Here is a 22796-nt window from a genome sequence, read left to right on the forward strand (position 1 = left end):
AAGTTGAACCTCTGTGATTGCTATATCTGTGCATGCACCTGCACACACACACTCTCACATATCAGAAAATACTTTTACTCATTCGATGCTTTGGACTTCCTCCATTCCAATCCAACTGATACTTTATGGATTTGGCCATAGTCTTCAGTCCTGGCCCCTGACACCCAAAGTATCTGCTGGCATGTGGAGTACAGTCAGCACTGTCTTATATCACATCTTGTTCAGGCCTCAGTTGTACTTTTAGCTGATTGAGACACAGACTGGGTCAGTAAGGGGGAAACAGAACCTGCGTGTGTGTTGAACAGATGGGCCCGGGAGCCGGATGCAGCAGGGCCTGGGGGAGGGGCTGACTCTGAAACAGGGCGGGGCTTGAGTTTGAGGCAGGCCGTAGAGAGAAAGGGGGCAGCGTTGCCATGGCAGCAGCAGCGACAACAGAAAGCTGACGCTGTAGGACAGACGAGGCCAAAGGTTTGGTCAGGTCTTGGCTCTTTTGTAGAGCCAGACGAATCTGCGAAAGAGACAGAAAAACTACTATCAAGGGGTTTTTTCTTTTTCTCTGAAAAGGAAGTTGGGCAGTTTAAGTAGGAAACCAGAGAGAAAGACAGGGGATAACATCTTAGTAGGTACTCAGCACACTGAAGTACACACTTTCCAAGCTACTGCCAAACAAATTAGTAAAGACTCTGCTCTCATTTCTAACATAACCTGCCTTTTTTGTCCATCTCCTAATATCCTAAAAGTAAAACATACAGAATTTAGGATTCTTCAACCCATATCTGATGATTTGTTACATTTTCAGTAATGAGGGGTGCTTCCTGGAGAAGGCTCTTGAGAATCAACTCATGTACACAAACACAATGATGACAGATGAAAGTAAATCAAGCAACAGCAAAGTACTCACTGCCTGGAAACTCTGGTGACGCTGGATGGGAGTGTAAGGGCTGAATTTAGGCTTGGCTGGTTTACCTGCTGCTCTGTCCTTGTGTCTCCTACTGCTGATGTGCTGGAGTGGCGGAAAGAGACAGAAAGATAAACACACACAAAAAGTAAACCCAGACAGACACAGACAGCAGCATAACGACTGAGCAGATGAATACACAACGTGGCATTTGCTTGGAAATCTGAATAATCAGAGAAGAGGAAATTAAAGGAAGCCTAATCACAGTTCCTATTTTGACTATTCATGCATAATGTTGATATTTTGTTGGCTCTGGTTTGGAGAATCAAAATATTCATGAGGGGCGGGTTTGAAAATCTTTTTGATTTGACTGACAAGCACAAACAGATGGCTACAGCCAGCACAGCACACAATCACTACTGAACTGCTAAATATGCATGAGCACCTGGCCAAAGTTTTAGGCAGTCAGCTATAAGCACCAACAATTTGCAGTCGTATCACGAACAGAGATTCTAACATCACATTCAGATGCTCGCTGAAAACAGGCAAAGCTTTGTAACTTTGCGCTCATTATCTTGAGGGATCTGGGATTTTAACTCACCTGGAGCGACAGGTGTGAGGTGTTCACACTGTGATTTGGGATAAAATATGCATGGTGCTGTCTGTATTGCGTGATGGATAAAGTGATGATGGCTCTCCTGATGCCTCTGACCAGCTTGACTGTGTGAGTGGCAAATCTGTGTGACAGCTAACCTTTTTATAGTTTTCGACGCATAACAAGTGTTACCCCACCAGTTTTCACCCTTCTTGGGCAACGCTGCTGCAGCTATAGCTATGTTATTTATTGTGTTATGATTAATGCATACAAGCGCCCAGCTCTCCTGAACTTATAAGACCATTACAGAGGGGAAACATTCATAAGAAAAGAACACACAAGTTTTCTGTTCCAAGCTCTACAAATAGAGTCTGCCATTAACAAGGTTCCCTTTCAAACAATGCCAACTAAGGATGTTTTACTGAAGTGTAACCCTTAAATAATGTGTAATAAAATTTAAAAAATGATCTTCAATCTCACCTAAATCACAAAACAAACCAAGCCTTTTGTCTTCAGGGAGACCATTAAACCTTACTGTATAGCTAATGGTACCTGAACATAACTCTGTACACAGAGGTCTGTGACTTTTGCTTAAATTATAAGGTTAAAGCATAAGGCTCCCCACTGTAGTTGCTTCTCATGAGAGTATGTTTGTAATTTAGGTGTGTTCAAACATCCACAGACCATCTTTCCTAATACATAGGGAACAATTTTTTTGAGCACAACAATTATTACACTGTAACCTGTTTCGAAAAATGAAATATAAATGAATCAGGTTCCCATCCCATATCACTACTGATGGCCAAACATGGCTTTAAACTTTAAACTCCCATAAACAAGCAAAACACTCAGTAATAGACTGTTACAACTGTGGCATGTGAAATGTGTCACTGTGTTAATAAGTATTACAACTAATCTGTCTGAGACATTTACAGAAACTAACCTGTTTGAGTTGAGTCTCAGAGTTGACATGCACATCACAGATCTCACAGTGGAAAGTTTTGTTCTGGAGTCCAGTCGACAACTCAGCCGGCGCAGCCAACTTGGCCTTGACACCCGTTCTCGGAAAGGACTTGATGGCTCCATGACCATTTCTTGCCTCCAGCATTGTCTTGTGTTTAGTGCCTGAGCAGATATAAAGTCATATAAACAGAGTTTCGAACACAGTACAAGCCCTTAGAACTTCCACGTTCCTTACCACTGTTGTGGGCTTGGAGCTGGGAGGCGGAGTTGACAGCCACTTTGCAGAGGGAGCAGTAGAGAAGGCGTATAGCTTTCTGTTCTTCCGTCTCCTCTGGAGCAACCTCCACTTCTCCGTCTCCTTGTGTTTCCTTCTCTGTCACACTCGAGCAGGGCGACAGGGAGGGGTCAGACAGCATTTTCACAGTTTCATTGGGGCCGCTGCTCAATGGTGCCGCCTCTGAGGTAGGGTTTGGGGCTGAGGGCTCTGAAAGAGTAAAAGTATTACAGAAAGCAAGTCTGTATCTGCACAACCGTGAGATGGATGCAGAGAGAGACAACATAGAGACAAACTGGAAACTTTTTCCACTTCTATAAAATGCCTGAACTCTAAAAATCAGTCAATTTCATGACTTGCTCAGAGACAAAAACTCACCAGGCTACAGGTGATTTTGAGCTCTATCAACATCTTTAATCGCACTAATAATCAATGATTTCCCCAAGGATCTGCCTCCCAGCACTTAAATTAACAATTTTGTATAGAGATGATTTGCCTCCATTATCTTTCGTGAGACTGACTTATAGAGTTTCCCTAGAGGAGGGTGTGCTGATTTAAGGATTCAGACTTTGCTAATAACAATGATTAGCTCTGCCTTGCTGAGTGGGTGTCTGTTTGTTACCATTGATTCCCCATTGTTAGATGCGCGTTGAGGCTGTTTGCTGAAGTAATCTTCAGAGAGCACTCCTGCTGCCTCATCCACTTACCTGAAACTAACTCAAAACTGGAAATGAACACTCATTCTTTTTCCCTTTGAAAAAACACTCTCTCTCTTTGCCCTTTAGCTTGCAGCAAAATGTATTATTTTCATTCCTTAACACCTACACACATGCAGGGGTAGCAAATCAGGACCAGCACAAACATATATATGCTAACAAGTTGGAAAGCAGTTGACAAATGCATTGACACACCACCACATTTATACACATGTACTGTATATGCGTGCACACACACTCTACGGTTACTCACAGATCATATTCAAAGCATTTTCCATGTGTTTTTCATTTCAGGAGGCCACTGAATGAGGTCAGTAAATGTAGACATAAAGAAGGAGCAGAGGATAATGCTCAACCTTTAATCTCTTTACTGTGAAACCCAAAGCAGCAGGAGCTTTATTACATCAAAGAGTTAAAGTCGTGACTGGGAAAAGAAGGTTTGAGCCGCACATTGCTATATCTATTGATGTCATATATTTGATATCTGCACATGTACACACACATACACTGGGAAGCATGCGTGCCTGCAGAGACACACACCTCCTGATGTTGTGTCAGAGCTGGAGGGCTGTGAGCAGGGTGATGAGAGGATTTGCGATGTGGTTTCCTTGGTGACCGGTTCAGAGGTCCTGATCTTAGAATCTGGAGCGTCCAGAGATTTCAGCCTTTTTGCATGTTTGGTGCCACTATAATGGGAAGAAGCCTGCGCCTATATGCAAAACAGCAGACAACAAGGTATAATCTAACTGCATAGAATTATTTAATTATGTAAACCCAATTTTTTTTTTTTATTTTAAGCCACAATACATGAATTGAATGTGATTCACACTGTAGTTTTAGAGCTTGCTATCACTAATAAATAAATGTAAAAAATCTTCTGTTAAATGGTCCTGATGTAAAAGGCGTCATCTTTCAGTATTTGAGTAAATTTGAATACCTTTTGCTTATTTTACATGTACATCAGATGAGCTTACAAAACACTAACATCTAATTAAAATAAGATTAGGTTTTTCATTTAATTTAGATTAGGTCAAACTTCAAAAATCATTATGTTAAAAAATTGTTTCTTTCCCCTCTGAATCTAAATATCTAAAAGATCAGAAGCACTGTGTTACTGCAGTGGATTTCATTACCGATATTTGCTGTATATGTAAATATGCTGTTTTTAAATATTCTGTTTTCCATGTATTTCATCTCACCATGATTCCTGTACTGTACTTTCTGATAAACGATACATGGCTCTTAATTCTAGTTCTTGCTCACGAATAGTTTTATGATAACCACAATGAAAAAAATGAATGCTCTCCAAAGGTCAAACAGGTGTGCACATTTCATCAAATTATTAAATGAGGTAGCTCTAAACCATTTAGAACCAGTAAAACAGACAAATACATGGGCAGGTCTACTCAGCTGTTCAACTGTCATGCGAGGGTGTGTGTGAGAAATTAAAGCGCCCTCAATGAAAAACAATACAGACTAAGAGTTCCCACAAGACACCACCCACATCAGAGTTGAACCTCAGGCGGCAGACTCCGCAGGAGCTGGGCTTCCTCTTCAGCGGTGAGGTTAGCCTGACGACTGGGCCAATCAGAGCTTTATGGACATGATCCATCTGTAACAAAGGAGAAGCATAACAGTAAAAGGTCATGTCTGGTTTAGGCCTGTGAAAGACTGAGTGGGTAGTGAAAGTGATCACCTGAGGTGTAAATGACAAGCTAACTGAACACTACACGTTCCTTTCAGGGAGACACAGATTTATAATGTGTCAGGTCAAAGGTGAGGTTAGGGGAGTACTTAAGTCTGGCACCCAGTCATGCATGAACATAATACACACAGCTGCTGCATCAAATGTGACACATACACATGTTCACATACACACAGCAACATATACTATCATTCGCTGAAGACACAAATATGTAAACAACACACCCTGTGCTCTAAAGGCCAGACCAAACCTAACCCCAATCAGTGTGAAGTAATACTCCACCCAAAATGTATCTTTAGATTGTGAATCACTCAACTCCTGTAGGCGTTGAAAGACCTGCATTTTGCTTCATCATGCAGAAGTTGTGCTCAGCTTAACTTTGACTTGAGCTTTCAGTGAATCAAGTTTTCATGGCAGACAAAAGTATTAAAATATTAATAAAAACTTGTCCAACCACTGTTGCACATATTCAACTTCTTCTCTGTCCATCAGTATGATCAATGTGTTCTAAGTTCTTGTTTTTTTTTAACTGAATATAGCTTAAAAGAAACAGCTTTCACTACAAGTTTCTGTCAAGAAAACAAGCATTGATGTATGCACTTCTTAGAGCTTCCTACTCTTCCATCTGTAAGAAAAACTCAATACCTCCTCACTCATTGGAAATCCTGATGTACTTTTTAAATCAAAAGCAGCACAGCTATATCGTCAAATATATATGCTGATGGACAGCTAAAAAGTTGATTATGCAGTAGAAGTGGTTTGAAAAGCACCTAACAATCGCCAGATCCTTTTTTCCTGCATATTTGAATCTATTGTGATCACCATGAAGCCAGGTTCACCACAGCCTCTGTTAGTTCTTCATTATGGACACCCTCCAAACATTTTACAGCCACCTTTCATTTCTACAGGAGGTGAATATTTCCTCACCCAGTCCTGTTCCAGGAAAACTGACCCTGAGGATGATCTTTCCATTCAAGCCGTTAGAAATGAAGGTGGAGTTAAAATTATGCACTTAATCATTCAGAGATAACAAGTGTAATTTCCAAACTATGTGTTGTGTTGTTTGTGTGGCCCGCAACACAAACAACTAACCAAAGATAAAATTATGGACCTCTCCTCCCCTGAGCTAGGTTTCTTTATGAGTGGAAACACAGGTAGTAAACTTACCCATGTCTTTGCATATGTGTGTGTGTGTGCAATAACTATACCACCATCTGACCACACAGCACTCTGCACCTCTGGACAATACCTACTGGAAGGTTTAATGAGCACATATACTCAGTGCAATAAAACCCAACTGGCCTTTGTGGAGCAAAACAAACCTATTACCTGTGATGAAATGTAGAGAGCCATATAACCAGCCACAACTAGGTAGACTTTATGGAAATCTGTCTGGAGGTGACGTAGAAATTTATGTCTTGTTGTGGGTCAGCCAACTAGTTCTGCAAGCCCTTGGAACATATATAGCACTGCCCTGGATATTAAGCTGGTTTCTTTAGTGCCAAAGATGAATTCCTTGCTCTTCAAATGTCAAAAATGCAACAGAATCCGTGTGTGCGTGCCTGTGTGCGCGTGTGTTCTCACTCATTTCCTTTGATCATCACTCGAGGCAGCTGCACTGGAATGCATCTCTGCAGTCATTGGCCTCTTATCTCTGCTGTTTCCCTTCAGCTGTTTGTGCATATAAAACTCAAGCAAACAGATATAAATACATACAGCTCTTTTGTGTATCATGTGTAAACTAGAAATCATGATATAATTAAAAAAAATTAAGAAATGTCAAGTAAATTTCCATGACATGGAAAAATATGGATGGACATTTTAAAGTTAAACATTCATGAGGATGTGAGAATACTATTATGTTTAGCTGAATGAGACAGAACATTTTAATATGAATAAAAGCGTCCCTTCCTCCCTCCTTCCCTCAGCCTGAGGCTTCTGTATCACCATCTGACCTTCCATCACACATTCCTCACTTCATCCCTCCATCTGCTCCCCTCTGAACTCTCTGCCTCTCCCTTCTTCGCCGTCTGATCAAAGTCACCTTCCTGCCTCCCTGTGGACTCACTCTCTTTACCCTTCAATCCCACTCCACTCACCGGGATGGATGAGCACCTGTGGCAAAGTCAGTTTGCCCTTCTTACTTTTACTTTCTTGCTCCTATACACAGTTTACACAACATCACCTGCTGAAACATGACTCTCTTCTTATTCTGACATCAAAAGCAATAAAAAACTGTAACAGGGAATTCAGTAGGTGATGCTCTAAATAACATGACATCCACCTCAGAGAATCAATTATAATCAGTATATTCTCACTAGAAACCTCCTCACACAGGGGTGGTGGCGTGTCAGACATACTGAGCCCCAGGGAATGAGTTATGGCTCAAACATATGGCCAAGTGAAGTAAAGCAGACTTTTACCTGGAGCACAGTCAAGAGCCTCAGCATTTATAATGATGAATGTTCCTGGATTTACACTGTGTACCAGTGCAACAGCTATGTGTGAGCACATGACGTCAAGCATCCCAAAAAGAAGGGTGGGTTATGATGAATCGGCTGCTGCTTTTTGGTTCTTTGTCATTTAAATGAGTATTTGCTTGGAAACAATAGCACATTTTTGTTCCCATAAATTTTTTTTTTTTAAAAAGCGCTGTCAAACTACGAGCCAAACTAACCGGTGAAGTCCCAGTGTGAAGTGCTGGATCCCTGGCTTACAACAAACATCCACACACACACATGCATGCAAGCCTGAAACCACGACAACCAACATGTGGGCACCAAACAAATTCCCAGGCAGCGCTTTACAGAGGCATTTGCCAACACACGTACCATCTACGTTCACCAGAGAATGCAGGCTTATACACTCACCGAAAAAGAAAAACCCACGCACATAAAAAAAAAAAAACACACACACTCCAGGAGAAAACGCAGCCAGTTCAGCTGTGTGCCCACTTACTTAACACCCACAGGTTCAAATCAGAGGAGGGAAAAGAGTCCCTCTACACTACGGTGCACCTTCCAGTTTGCAGACAATATGTACTTGAGATAGTGGTTCATTATGTTCTATTACATAAAGTTTCCTTTGAACAACATTTGAAGTAATCTCAAAATCAACCAGGGAACATGTTATCCTAACATCAGCAGTGTCAAGTATTAAATACACACACAATCGAAAGATTTGGAAGTAGGAGCTTTTGTTCTTCTTCCTACTTCATCAAGTAGAATAAGAGTTAAAAGACTGACAGCTCTAAAAAAAAATATTCCTGCAATGGCAGAAATGAAATAAAATGAAAGAAAGGAGAGAGGGGGCAGTTATAAACAGGTTATAGGAAGGTGAGATTGTGTGAGATTTTTTTTTTTCAACCTGTCCTACGTTATGACTAAGACAGCTTTTCTGACTTGAGCGGGAAGGTCGACCACTAAGAGGAAGTGCTAACAATTTTATCAAAATTGGTAATATTTTTTTGTTGATTGTTAGCTGTAAAGGAGGGTAAGGGTCAGTGGAGAAGTTATGGAGTGAATGAAAGATGAAGTGCATGGGCAGGTGAAGGATGGGGGAGTATGATGAAAGGAGATTAAGGGGAAAACACAGACAAAGAGAGAGCTGAAGTGAAGAGGGCGATGGAGCAAGAGCAACGTGAAAAAGTGGAAGGGATTTATGAGAACAGTGGAGAGAGGAGAGTGGGTTGAAACGGAGAGGGAGGAGGCTGAGACCTTGACGGATGTCTGATTTCTTCTCAGGTGGCAAAATGACTTTTTGACAAAGAGAACGAGTTTACACACACACACACACACACACACACACACACACACACACACACACACACACACACACACACACAACACACACACACACACACACACACACACACACACACACCTCACACACAGAATAAAAAGACTGGCGACACATAGGCCTACACACACACATACACACACACACACACAATCCTCTCTTTCTTATAAACCTTCAATTTGTCCTCTCTGTATCTCTCCCCTAAACATCTAGGAGCACATTGTGATTTAAGGATGAGACAAAAGTAAAGAGAAGGGAGGAACAAAGAAAAATTGGCAATTTTGCTTCAGAGTGGGCCAGACACGGTGATGGGCTCATAAGTGGCTCTCAGCCTCTTACTTCATCTCAAGTTTGGGTTTTGTGCTGGGTTTGGTATTAGCAAAAGTGCAGGACAAAAACACACATCATCATATTTTCTTGGCTCTAAATGCATACGCAAAAGAAAACACTTCTAGCAGAGTTCTTAGAAACTGTTTTGTCTATGAATAGGCTACATCTCAGCTTCTGTGTACTACACAGATACAAGCCCAAAACGTTTATTCAGTATAGCAGCCAGTATATTAAGACATATAGCACAAAGACATCAGCCAGCCCTGCCTGACACATCAACTCTCCTCAGGGCTTGGACTCGCCCAGCTTTAGCTCTCTCCACCTTCACCCCTCACAAACAGGGACAGACAGCTCTAAGAAAAGGTCTGCGTGAGGTATATCAAGGTATCAGCTCCACCCCACCAAGCTGTGTAGAAATGTCACAGCTCTCTGCATCAGAGGCAATATATTTGGAAAGGTGTAGGCAGCACAAGCACACACCTTTGTATTAGGAAAAAGCGTTGCGCATGAACGATTGTGGTTAGTGATAAAAAAAAAAAAGGCAGGAGAGTACAGTAGGTGTGATGTTGTGTTACTATGACAACTACGATGACTGAGAGTACTCACGTCAGTGAATCCAGGCAGCAGGTGGAAGGGTAGGAGGGGTTTTGGGTCTGGGGAAGGCTGAGTCCTGCCCAGCGTGGGATGAGCCAGTGGTGGCAGAACACTGTGACACACATTACCTAGGAGACAGCACGGCAGGGAGGACACAGTTAGAGAGATAAACATATGGAGGAATGACTCAATAGATATGATGTGAGCTCTTTTATAAGCATTGATGCTGATAAATCTAAGAGGTCAAATCAGCAAAACATATTGTATAGTCTAGTAGACAAATTAAACAAATAATCACTGGGGAAAAAATTGATTTAAAGTGAGTTATTTGAGTTTCACTCATCTGTAGTGATTGAAATCTACTCTGACAATGACATAAAAATTTGTATTCGTGATTTGTGTGACTAGAGTTATAAGTTATATTGGCGGCACTGTATGTATATTTGATCCTTTTTCTTAATTCGAGTTTAATATATGCATGCATATGTTTTTTTTGTTTCATGTGTTTTTTTGTTATAGTAATTTACCCATTGAAGTTTACTGTTTCAGTGTAATGATGTAATTTTATATAATAAAGTTTATTAAGATATAAAATATGTCTCCAGTACATATCTTTGTCACAAGTGTTTGATAACCACATGTGAGGGATCACTGCAAAAAGTGTGTGTTTACATATATTCTGTACATAAGATTATTGACTGATATATCAATATCGGAATTTATCTACTCTGAGATTTTATGTACAATACATATGGACATCTTATAAAATATTATGTAGTCTGATTGTATACCACATTATATAAAGTAGTTACAATTACCTCCACTTTGACCAGCGACATTAAAATGTTGCTTACATTAATGTATCAATAACAGTATAATGTATATAATATCCACAATCTGTACTTTAACCTTTAATACTAAAGTGTATTTGCTCACAATCCTGCTGTAATTTTACTATTTTTCTTCCACCACTGATATATGTGTATAATTATGCTGTGTATAAATGTATTGGTCTTTCCAACATCTTTCTAAAATGTCAAAGCAGAACTCATTACGGGTGTAACTAATGATTTGTTTCATATTAATTCAAATGCTGATTATTCATTAATGCTGTCAATAAAACAGTAAAAAATGCACATTATATTTTCTAGAGCCTCATGTGATGATGTGAAATCTCAATTAAGTCTGTTGTATCTGACCAGCAGTCCAAAACCGAAGGTAGAGGACTAAAAAGGTCACAAAATATTCACATTAGAGAAGCTGATGGCATTTTTTTTTACCACCCTTGCCTTAAAAAATAACCCAAATAATGAATAGAATATTAAAATTGTTGTGTTAATATTTGTCTATTTATTAACTGATTAACTGGTGTGAAGTTATTTCAGATGTTGAACTCATAATGAGCGTCTAAATCAGTTTGAACATGAAGATGATTACTTAATATGAAAGCTTGTCATATTTGACATGCTGTTAAATATGAGCTCTCTTAAAATAGGACCCTCAGACAGTGTATCTGACCAAATGGGCTTTTACATACACAAGCACACACACAGGGGGAACACTGAAGGGTAATGAAATACTCTACACAGGTGCCAAAGTCATATGAGCAAGAAGTGAAAGAGTGTACACACACACACACACACACACACACACACACACACACACACACACACACACACACACACACACACACACACACACACACACACACACACACAGGCAAGCAATGGCCCAAAAAAATTCAATTAATAAACTTGCATGCAAAACATGTTATCCCAAACCCATACGAACATGTACACACTTGACACCTGATAAACAAACACACACACAAACACAGATAGTTGGGGTTTAATGAGGCAAGTATTAAGCTGTGTGTCTGATAAACGCCTAGTTAGTATTGTTGAGTCCTGATTACAGAGGCTTGTTCTCTAGTGTGCATGTTCTGTGAGCTTGATTACAGTTTGATTCAGGACCAACCCGCATGTGTAATTATCAGCATCATAATCAAAAATCAAAACACACCCATCCGCTCTGCTGTTAGTCTGATTGCCTTTAACAAGCATAAGCCATGTGTGCCTGTGTGTGTGTGTGTGTGTGTGTGTGTGTGTGTGTGTGTGTGTGTGTGTGCGTGTGTGTGCGTGCGCGCGCGCATGTTCTGTTTGACCTGAATGTTTGCATTTGTAATAAATGACTTGAAAGAATGAAATGAGAATGAGATAAGTTACAAGAAACCCGTGGAGAGACTGTGAAGTGCGCGCGCACACAAGCAGGCACACGCACACGCACATGCACTCGCACACATACACACATACACACACACAAACACACACACTGACAGAGTAACTTCTTTAATGATTATAATAATGTTGGTTTTAGTTCCTCTGTGTGTGCAGTGTTTTTCATGTTTAAAAATTCAGTGTGTGCGTAGCATATTTATATATGTATATACATGCATGTATATGAGAATTATAGTATATTCTTTCTTTTCTATCATATGTAAGTTTTTATCCAATAATAATTATAAATTGTCTCCCTTGTCTTTGAAGAATTCGCCCTGTGCGCTATTTCATGAGGAAAACTGTCACAGAAAAAAGGCTAAAAACTAAAACAAATATATAGACAATAGAAATGCATTGAATTATCTGCACTATCGCTACCTCTTTCTCTTCTGCTGTGCAGGTGACTGACTTCACAAAGCTTACATCCATTTCAACATAGCAACAAGTGACTCTGCTGCGTTATGGTCAGCAAAAACATTCTTAGATAGGCTATGATTAAAAGCATATCGCGTCGTTTACGCACCGAAATACATGGCGACACCGATTGAAATCCGGTTGTTCAGTGTTTGATAGAAGTATCTCTCATCTCCATGTAGAGATCAGGTTCGTGTCTTCTCCACAGTCTGTGTCTCCTCTTTCTCTCTCTCTCTTTCCCTCTCTCTCTCGCTCTCTCTCTCACTTTCTCTCTCCTGCGGTGCCGACGCTGCTCCTTCCCATCTGGATTCCCTCCTCCTATACCCGCCCCCACCCCTCCTCCTCCTCCTGCTCATCTCTTCTAGATTCGTGTTCTGTCCAACGTATTGACAACATCTCTCAGAAATCTATTTGTAATTCACTAAATAGATGGAAATTACCGTAATGAGTGTACAGTGCCTCCCTGGATTAGCGTAACCCTCAACATACACAGAGCTGTAGAGGCACATTTGGGTTTGATTCAGTGTGTAACTCAATAGAACACCACCAAACAGAAACAAGAGGAGCCCCCATCTTTATCAAAGTAACTTGTTCAGCTTTCCAAGCTACCATTAAATACAAAGCTACATGTTTGAAAGAATGAGGGGGGAATCCTTCCCCTCCAAGCTGCAGTGTGAGTACTGTCTACAGGCTTCCCTCCCAGGTTGCTGCCTTTTGGAAGGAGCCCCGTGTTCCTCTACTTCTTAAATGGTTTCCCATCCTCGCTCCTTTCCTCTCGAGCCCATGGTATTTTTAGATGCATCTCGGAGCTTTCACCACACACACAGAGCAAACAACACATGATGCACAGTCCAGCTAAAAACATCACAGGCTGTCATGCATACATGCACACATGCTCTTATGCAGGCTTATGCATATATGCATGTACTCACTTGCACTTAAAAGGACTCTACTATGTTCATATCTGTCTCTCCGTCTTGCATCTCCACACACACACACACACACACACACACACACACACACACACACACACACACACACACACACACACACACACACACACACACACACACACACACACGACTCTGGAGAGTTCTGATATATCTCTTGGCAGAAGGACCTTGATTCAACTTTCATGTCCTCAAGTATGAGCATGCTACCAACCCCCCCTACCAACATGTGTTTTCCCACAATCCAAAACTGCAGGGCCATCAAATCAACAACTGTTGTCCTCAAAATGCTCACACTGCCTCTGTGTGCTCATGAGCTTGAACTATCAAGTCTTGTAATTACAGATGTGCATAAGAGGGGAACACATTTAATTGTACTCAGAAAGTGCTGCTGTCACTTCAAGGACCTACACAAGAAAATAATGAACTAAAGTGAACTGAGAAAAGCCTGGCACGCAGAAAGGCCAAACTCAAGGTGATTCAATGATCCAGTAGAACAAAATGGTATGTGAAGTGAATCTACAGTATAAGTATAATCATGGTATCTTTGTACCCAGGGTATCTCTTGGTTTAATCTGGACTGTACCTCTGTCCACGCGCTCCATAGAACAAAAGCTGAGCAGGAGAAAAATACACACATGGAAATATCTACTCATTCACTCAATTTAACGCCCCTTTTGTCACTCACAGGATTGCCAGACATTTTGTGTTCCTGTGAGAAAGAGCAGAGCACTTTTAGGGGCTGGGTGGTATTATTGCCTTTTTTCCCTTCCCTTGAAGGAGCAGCTGAAAAGTTTTCTCTTGCCATGGAGGAAAGCTTTGTCTCAAAGACACACATTTGGAAGCTGTGGGTTTTATATTCGAGTCTTAGCCAGGTGTCTTTCCTCCTGAGTGTGAGAGTTATTCCAAGGTCAGAAATCACATTTGAAACGGCCGTGTGAAACTTGGTTCTGATTGGTAAAATGTTGGGCCAACTGTTGGAAATTTCTGGGTCAGTGGATTTGTGGTCAGGGCAGCAACATGAAACCAGGGAAAAGTAATGCTGTTACTGTGGACAAAAGTACGTATTATGCAAAAGTGACTGAAGATATTATGTCACATGTGGCTGAAAAAGTTGCAAACATGATTCTGCTTCCTGATCTCCAGATGTCATCACTTGAGCACAAATGCAAACTCAGCAGAGAGATCACCAGTCACACATAAGATAATTTGTTAATGCCAATCCTATTTTACACTGTTTCTGTCGGTCTGTCAGGTTTCAGCTGAAAGCAACACTCAAATAATAGTTCAATGCATCACTTTACACCTGCAGCTGTTTGGCATTTCGGACTCACAGACAAACACTGTGGCTGTCATGGCAACTGAGGTATGTAATATTATGTTAAGTGGACCGACGCTTAGGCTCTCGGCTCTGTTTGTCACTGGCAACCTCTTTAATTGCCTGCCGGAAAGGAATCTTGTGACCCAAGCTAGGCCTTGTATACGGATAGCCAAGCACAACAGGCTCCGTTATGAAATTAAAGGCTTTCAAAGGAGTTAATTGACTGGACTACATAGGGAGCTGACACAGCTAAACACAAAAAATCCACACACAAACACACAGAGCTACTGAAACAGTTTTTTAGACTATCATAATCTCATAACAAGCTGAGCCAAGACTAAACAGCACAAATCTTAAAGCTTTTCCCTGAAATCACCTCTAGGCAATAATCCGCCTCTCAGCTTGATTTCAGCTCTCTCCACTGCACATTTTGGGGAGTAGAGAGTCTGAACACACATCCACCCATCAGCTCACCTCTCCCTTTGATTGGTCGCCATAACAACATCACCATGGTAATAAGTGTGCATCGACTTTGATTCCGTATATGCGATGATGTTAGCTGACGTGGAAATCTCAAACTCATGCTCTCTGACGGTGCTGACATGAGCTGACAAATGCAGGATGGAGATAATGGAGGAATGTAGGCTGTCACACAACTCTTGTGTTTGGACTTTGGTTTGTTTGTGTGTGCGTGTATGCATGCGTGCGTGCACAGATGTAATAACAAGCACACACACAGTCACGATTACATCCACGATGGCACATCACCTGTGTGTGTGTGTGTGTGTGTGTGTGTGTGTGTGTGTGTGTGTGTGTGTCTGTGTGTGTCTGTGTGTGTCTGTGTTCTGCTAAAGAAAAGACGAGTACAAATGTTTTTTGAGCTCTTGTGTGTATGCGGATGGAAGTTACTTTTGCTCGTGGGCCTTATGTCAGTTTGGAAACCTCACATGCAAACAGACCAACAAACACAGGAAGCAAAAATAAATTGCAGAAAAAAACACATCTGTAAAGCCAAGTCGGAACAAGTCAGGAAGTCCGTCAGGAAGCAGAAATTTAGGAGGGGAGAAAAACAAAAAGTCAAACTAAATAATGGATTCCAAAGGCACAGGTTTTAGAGATGATCCATCCATGCTCCATAAGGTCAAAGGTCACAAGCACACAAAAGTCACAATAAAACCTGTACAGATGTGATGCTTGGAGTACAAGAAGACAAAATGCTGCAGAAACAGGAATCGTAAATGGGAGATAAACAGCTCCATGTTGGGCTCAAAAGTGCCATAACACTCATCACTTTAGCATGTATGAGTCCTGTTTTTAGAGACCGTTTTTACAGGCTACACATGTCTAGTAGCATGTGGGTAATAGCCACCATATGTATGTGCTAAATCCAATTCTTTCCAACTACTCGGAGAGCTTTACCTTTAAGGTGAGGTCAGAAAGTGACCTACACAGATACCCAGGAAGAATTTGCAAGAATCTGTGAAGTGGTAGAAGAAAACTGTTCAGTCCTCTCATCCCAATAAAGAACAAAGGGCTTGTAAATTTTTAATTTCATGATTTTTGCAAACATAACCCCCTTACCCCTAGGCTGGGGTACTCATGACAGGGGGAGATTTATCGATTTCATGACCAGGCTTTCAACCCATGCAGCCTGCGTGGATTATTACACCAGATGCTTTTACTCACTTCATAAAAATATCTTCATTCGCAGGAAATAATTAAAATGTATTGCCCAGTGCAAAGCCTTCCTTATCATATTTTCATATGAGAAACTTTAAAAAAGCATTTGTGGTCATTTCACTGTAACAAAATGATCTCCGGCAGAGAAATCTTGCTTGGGGACACATACACACACACACATGCACAAGCACTCACACCACAGTAAAGGCTCCTTATGCACATCTGTGAGCCAGAGATAGAGCGCTATCCGTCCAGAATGTCATTAACTACCACTGCTGTAGATTTATGCTCTCTCAGTCGTGCCATATGAGCCTGCCCAATTATATCCATAGTCTGCAGATGATCTGCACATGCATAAATATACATACTCACATAAAACACATTGGTGAATTCATTTACTATTTGTGTGGGAAACTACCAAATTAATTCCTTTCTTCATTGGAGTGTTGATTAGCTTATCAAGAGGACATCAGAGGTTGCTACCATGGCAACAGCACTGCATCACCACATGAGCTTAATATCAAGATCATTAATGGAATGGTATGTAAGGGATGTGATAGCAGTATGAGACATAGTGGAGTTAATAAGGAAATGTGAGATGGAACAAATGCACTGCACTTCTGAGTACTAGCTTCAGGTTCAACTTTTAACATCAGTACTGCCATCTACAGGCTGACAAGAGGCACTCAATTTCTTTTTTTTCTTCTTTAAAAAAAAAAAGTATTTATCTTTTTTAAATTGTACAAAGGACAAAAAAGGAAAAGGAGACCTCATTCTCCTGTGGGGGTACAGAGAACACCAGACACCTAATCTTGTGACCCAAGCTAGGCCTTGTATACAGATAGCCAAGCACAACAGGCTTGGCTATCCAGGGAAAGCCAAGCCTGGGGTAGGGGGTGAGTCTGGTGGGGGTCTGTACAAATTAACATTGGGGATGATGAAGCCAAGGCAGCATTCCAGTCTGCCACAGCAAATATCTAAAATCATCACCCCAGTCAAGACCATAGGTTATACTTTACATCAGCTCAGAGCCAATTCACAATCATCTGCATACACATACATGCATACTTCCAAGTCAGGTTATTATTCTATTTCTATTATTAATGTATTTTCTAATAAGACACCATGGGCAACCTAGCCCCTAGTCCATTATCAGTCTTTAAGGGTTGAGGCTGCACACTTCATCAATAATAAGTCCAAAAAGTCCTTTAGCCAGTTATATTTATTATAGCAATTCGGTTTACAGATTTTCCAGCTCAAGTATTGTTGTCTTTACAGAGAGAAAAGCTAGTGTGCAGTAAAGCACAAGGTGTTGTCACACTGCCACATCTGCCATTAAAGTTCTGTCAACTTGGAAAACACCATGTGAGGATGGTTACAGCAGTTTTATAAAAGATTTCAAGACATATTGGCTCCATTTCTTACTATGCTTTACAGTGACATTATCTCCAAACACTGAATGCCAATGACTATCCGACCTGCTATCATTAAGTCCTTTGAATAATAATTTTGAATTGTTTGCCAAGATCCTTATGATGTGCCTGGAAAAGGTAATCCCCTCTTTGGTACATTTGGACCAAGTGGGCTTCATTCAAGGATGTTTTATCTGTAACAATATGAGAAGACTCCTTCATGTGATGTCAACAGCCTCTACTTTTCAACACCCACTGGTAGAAATATTTCTAGATGCTTAAAAAGCTTTTGATAGAATAAAGTAAACCTTTTTTATTTCATGTACTGCCCAACTTTGGTTTTATGCCAACATGCATGCTGTGGAGGTACTATATCGTGAACCAAATGCTCACGTTAAAACAATAAAAAAAAAGTGCTAGACCCACTGGCTTGTACTATCCAAGCCAATCAAAATATAACGGAGTGGATATGATTTCAAAGCCAGTCTCTATGCTGATGATGTTTTATTAACATTATCTAACTCAACTCACTCAGTACAACACTTGTTAAAACTTATAGAAGCACTTCGTCAACTTTCTGGATACAAAATGAACTGAAATAAAAGTGAGGCTATCCCTCTTAACTAATACACCTTTGCAGCCCACCTTGGTTTTGCACTTTCTGAATGGAAACATCAAAGTATGAAATACCTCAGAATAAATATCTATTCATTTGAATACAATAAATCCATTTCTATAACGTCTTTATAGTATCACTCCAAATATAATGCTAAAATAGATCATCCGCTGATAGATTTGTTTGTGAAATTGCAAAGGCAGTACATAAACAATTGTTGATTAATGGTGTGTCTCTACCAATATGGAATAATTCACTTCAGGCAGTACAATACTGGCAAAGGGCACTTGGCAGCACCAAAATATCACTCAGGACGGACAGCTTATAAGGGAGAGATATATCATACCATGATCTGAAAAAGCAGTTTTGTCTGAATGATTCTGCATTTCTACATGTACAGCTGAGATCTATCTCCACAAATTTCACATTCAAGGTAGTCATACTGGGATCGAAAAGTGCCCTTGATGGCAAATTGAGGGATGCTGCTACTGGGCGAGGAACTGTTTCAGCTTTAGATAAGTTATTAAATCTATCCCTCCCTGACAGCAGTATCCCCACGAAATTAAAATTGGGATGAGGTTCACCCCTCACTGCGGATCGGTGGGATTCAATATTGAAACATTCAACGTCTATGTCCAACTGTGTGAGATATAATATTATGCAAATGAAGGTCATACATTGAGCTAATATTACAACACATAATTCAAATAAAAGATTAAAAAATGGATTCAAATGCTTCTGAATTGTGCTGGCACAGCTGAGGCAGAATTGGTACACTTGTGCATTTATTGTGGTCCTGTCCAATAGTAGAAGGATTGTAGTCTGAGGTAATTGATGTGTAATAGGTGATAATGAATTTTATAATCTTCAATGTCCTTTTGTATGCATATTGGGAAACGGAGTGGATAATGTTTAATTTTTTGAGTGTGACTCCTTCACAAGTAATGTCTACTAGCAAATCCTCCTCATATATACAAGTTGTGAGGCATTTAATCAAGGAGTCCTCTCAGACCTCTTAATAATGTTTAGATGCCTGAAGAGGTAAAACTATGCAGTATTCACTAAAACAAACAAAATACAAGAAAACTACATAATATTGGTGTGGCAGAATTTTTGTTTTTCTTTTCTCTCAGTAATCATCTCATGACTATTGTGTCAGTTACAATGTTGACAACCACTGCTGTATACTGTATGACTATCAGACAAAACATGCTTATTCAGTGGTGGAAAGTAAGTAATACCCAAGTACTGTATTTTAGTACAATTTTGAAGTACTTATTTGTGTATTTCTATTTTATGCTATCCAATACGTCAACTCCAGTATATTTAAGAGGAAAACATTTTTTGACAGTTGCTTTGTAGATTACAAATTACACACAATTAACATAAATATTATGATGCATTTTTATAATATTATCCAACAGCATATAAATAACTTACATGGTAATGCTTCAATAATAACATCCTAATTATACAACACATTTTGCATAATGTATAATTTAGTTTTGATACTTTGATAATCAGTAAATTTAACTGATAATAGTTTGGTACTTTTATTGACTTGAAATGTTGAATACAGTATTTTTACTTTCTACAGTAACTTGAAATGTTTGTACTTGTTTGTATTTTTACATTGGGATATTAGCATTTTTACTTCAATAAAGAAATCAAGTCCTGCTTCCACCACTCTTTTTTCACATCAGCCCTCTCTCCTTTTCCCTAATCTTGATTAGATCACCTGTCTGATACAGATAATTAATTCATGTTTTTGTGTGTTAATTAAATGCAAACAGGATAACATAAATAATTTATTCCAAGTTAATCCCAGTGCATTCATTTATAAAAGCAAAACAACTTTACAACTTCTCTTCAAAAACATGGAAGATGAAAGAAAACAATCTATCCATAGTAGAAAGCACCCATTAACCACCTAAACAAATACATTGCAAAAATATACGGATTGCATCAATATGTGTAACTTCATCTTAAATTATTTATACTGCATAGCCTTTATATTGGTAGAGGTTTGAACAATGACTCCGCAAATGTCACATGGGTACCTGTCGCTTCAAATTTTGTGTGAATGAAATCATGCTTAAGGCTGGATGACAGTTCCAGGACGAGATGGACGGAGGCAGCAGTGTGTTAGGAGGTATTGCAGCAGCCTTTGCGCTCCTCCTGCGCCTCACTGGTGGGTCCTATGGGACTGGACAGGGTCACAGCACTGATTGAGCCACGGGTCACCTCTCTGCTGGCAACCTTCTTATGGATCGCTGGAGATAATGGTGACAGAGAGCCCATGTTTGCATCAATACGACAAAGAAATGAGTTGAAGTGAGGATGCGTTATTTGGACACAGTGACTGAAATCCTGTACCTGTGAGAACTGCATTGAAAGCAGCTTCGACATTGGTGGAGTCCAGCGCTGATGTCTCCATGAACATAAGACCATTCTTCTCTGGATTGGTCATCACAAACATCACAATTAACAAACGCTGATATATTCTGGGAGCGAAACATTCAGTACCGAGCATTGAATACACTTTTCATGATGACAAGAATGACTAAAAAACATACACAAGCACACAGTCAATGACAGAAAGTTGCAGATAAATAGAAGTAAGAGAAAAGCTACCAATAAAAAATACTGGGCATAAATTACATTTGCCCCATAAAAGTGGGGAAATCATGTCCAAACAACATTAAAAAACAAAGATATTACTACATAACAGACCTGCAAAGTCCTTGGCTTCTTCTGCAGGCACCGTCCTGAGGCTTTCCAGGTCTGACTTGTTTCCCACCAGCATCACCACAATGTGAGGGTCTGCGTGGTCGTACAGCTCTTTCAACCATCGCTCTGCACTTTCATAGGTTAGGTGCTTGCTAATGTCATAGACCAGCAGGGCTCCAACCGCTCCCCTGTAATACCTGAGAGACCATACACACATGGGTTGGAGGTTAAGATTCAAAGTGGAAACGGGCAATGATATTGTATACCGATGTGTGTGTAGGAGGTGTGAATTTTAATGCACACACTAAAATTTGTGTTACTTAAAATGGCACACATGTTTAAGCCAGCCATGTGAAAATTCTCACCTCTTAATCATGTGTCATCATTACTTTATGTCATTATGCAGTATGTATATGCATGTGTGTGTAAGTGTGTACCCACGCTGAGGTAATAGCCCTGTAGCGCTCCAGCCCTGCTGTGTCCCAGATTTGAGCTTTGATGATGAAGCTGTCCAGCTGAACAGTCCGCGTGCTGAACTCCACGCCGATGGTGGTGCGACTGTCGTGATTGAACTCATTCTTGGTGAAGCGAGTCAGAAGGTTGCTCTTTCCTACTCCAGACTCACCTATTAAAACGACTGAACGGGCAAATAAGAAATAGGAATTAATCAATTGTGGATACAAATCTGAATCTTCCAAAAAATATAACGTTTAAGCAAAGTAATTACTTTCTGTAATGAATCAGATATTCTTTATCTCCACTAACACATGTAGACTTTCTGTCACCGTTACAGGACACCAGACAGTGACATCACATAAATGTGGCAGATATCCTTTGGCTGAACTTAATTGTGGAATGAATGGAATAGGCAGTTTATTTTAATTGGGGAAATGAGCATACAAACCACAAAGCAGTCTATTATTTCAGCAGGAAATTGATTTATGTGAATGTAAGATGATGAACAGGTCAAAGGTCAAATGTTTTTACAGTCAAATGGACAGAAGGCTATCACTTCCTGGTTTCCCTCACTTCCTCGGTAATCATAGTCGGCAGCTGAGCGGCAGAGCTGCACCTGACAGCTTTAACTAGAGACAATGTACACTATAGACTTCAGACAGTTTATCCATACACAATCACAGCTTAAGTAAACATGACTCACCTTTAAAGACGAAGTTGTACGAATCATCAGACCCCATGCTGCATTCAGTTGCAAAGAGTTCCTGTGTAAATATTCTGAAGCCACTTTCAATAAAGGATCGCAAAGAAGAAGTGAGAAAAAGCAGACAGATAAAAAAGTATGACAATACTCCTTTCTCTCTCTCTCCACACTGGAGAGAGAGTAAAGGTGAAAATGGAGGAGAAAAACAAAACAGGTTCAGCTGCACCCACCAGCTTCCTTCTTTATCTGTGAATAAGGGTAGTGCCTGGTTGAGGGCAGGCAGGCAGGAATCGTATGGCCTGCCGATCCCTCATCAGCTGACACCTAAGGGAGGGCAGGGGGGAGGGGAGCAGGTGGAACAG

At 40.3% G+C, this 22796-nt stretch overlaps 2 protein-coding genes across 2 annotated transcripts; both read right to left on the reverse strand.

Annotated features, from left to right (window-relative positions):
• Positions 1-265: 265 nt before the first annotated feature.
• On the reverse strand, positions 266-12685 carry LOC133996774 (zinc finger protein 385D-like). Its single transcript, XM_062436376.1, has 9 exons — positions 12676-12685; positions 9886-10001; positions 7337-7339; positions 4951-5058; positions 3987-4155; positions 2692-2940; positions 2437-2618; positions 902-1003; positions 266-508 (listed from the first exon to the last, which is right to left on the reverse strand). Exons 1-9 carry the CDS (start codon positions 12683-12685, stop codon positions 266-268), a joined length of 1182 nt encoding a protein of 393 aa, XP_062292360.1.
• An 8005-nt stretch (positions 12686-20690) lies between these two features.
• Positions 20691-22471, reverse strand: LOC133997070 (ras-related protein Rab-25-like). Its single transcript, XM_062436626.1, has 5 exons — positions 22435-22471; positions 21717-21912; positions 21279-21472; positions 20922-21002; positions 20691-20818 (listed from the first exon to the last, which is right to left on the reverse strand). Exons 1-5 carry the CDS (start codon positions 22469-22471, stop codon positions 20691-20693), a joined length of 636 nt encoding a protein of 211 aa, XP_062292610.1.
• Between the last annotated feature and the right edge of the window lie 325 nt (positions 22472-22796).

Source organism: Scomber scombrus, chromosome 16 (genome assembly GCF_963691925.1).
Source record: "Scomber scombrus chromosome 16, fScoSco1.1, whole genome shotgun sequence".
NCBI classification, from domain to species: Eukaryota; Metazoa; Chordata; class Actinopteri; order Scombriformes; family Scombridae; genus Scomber; species Scomber scombrus.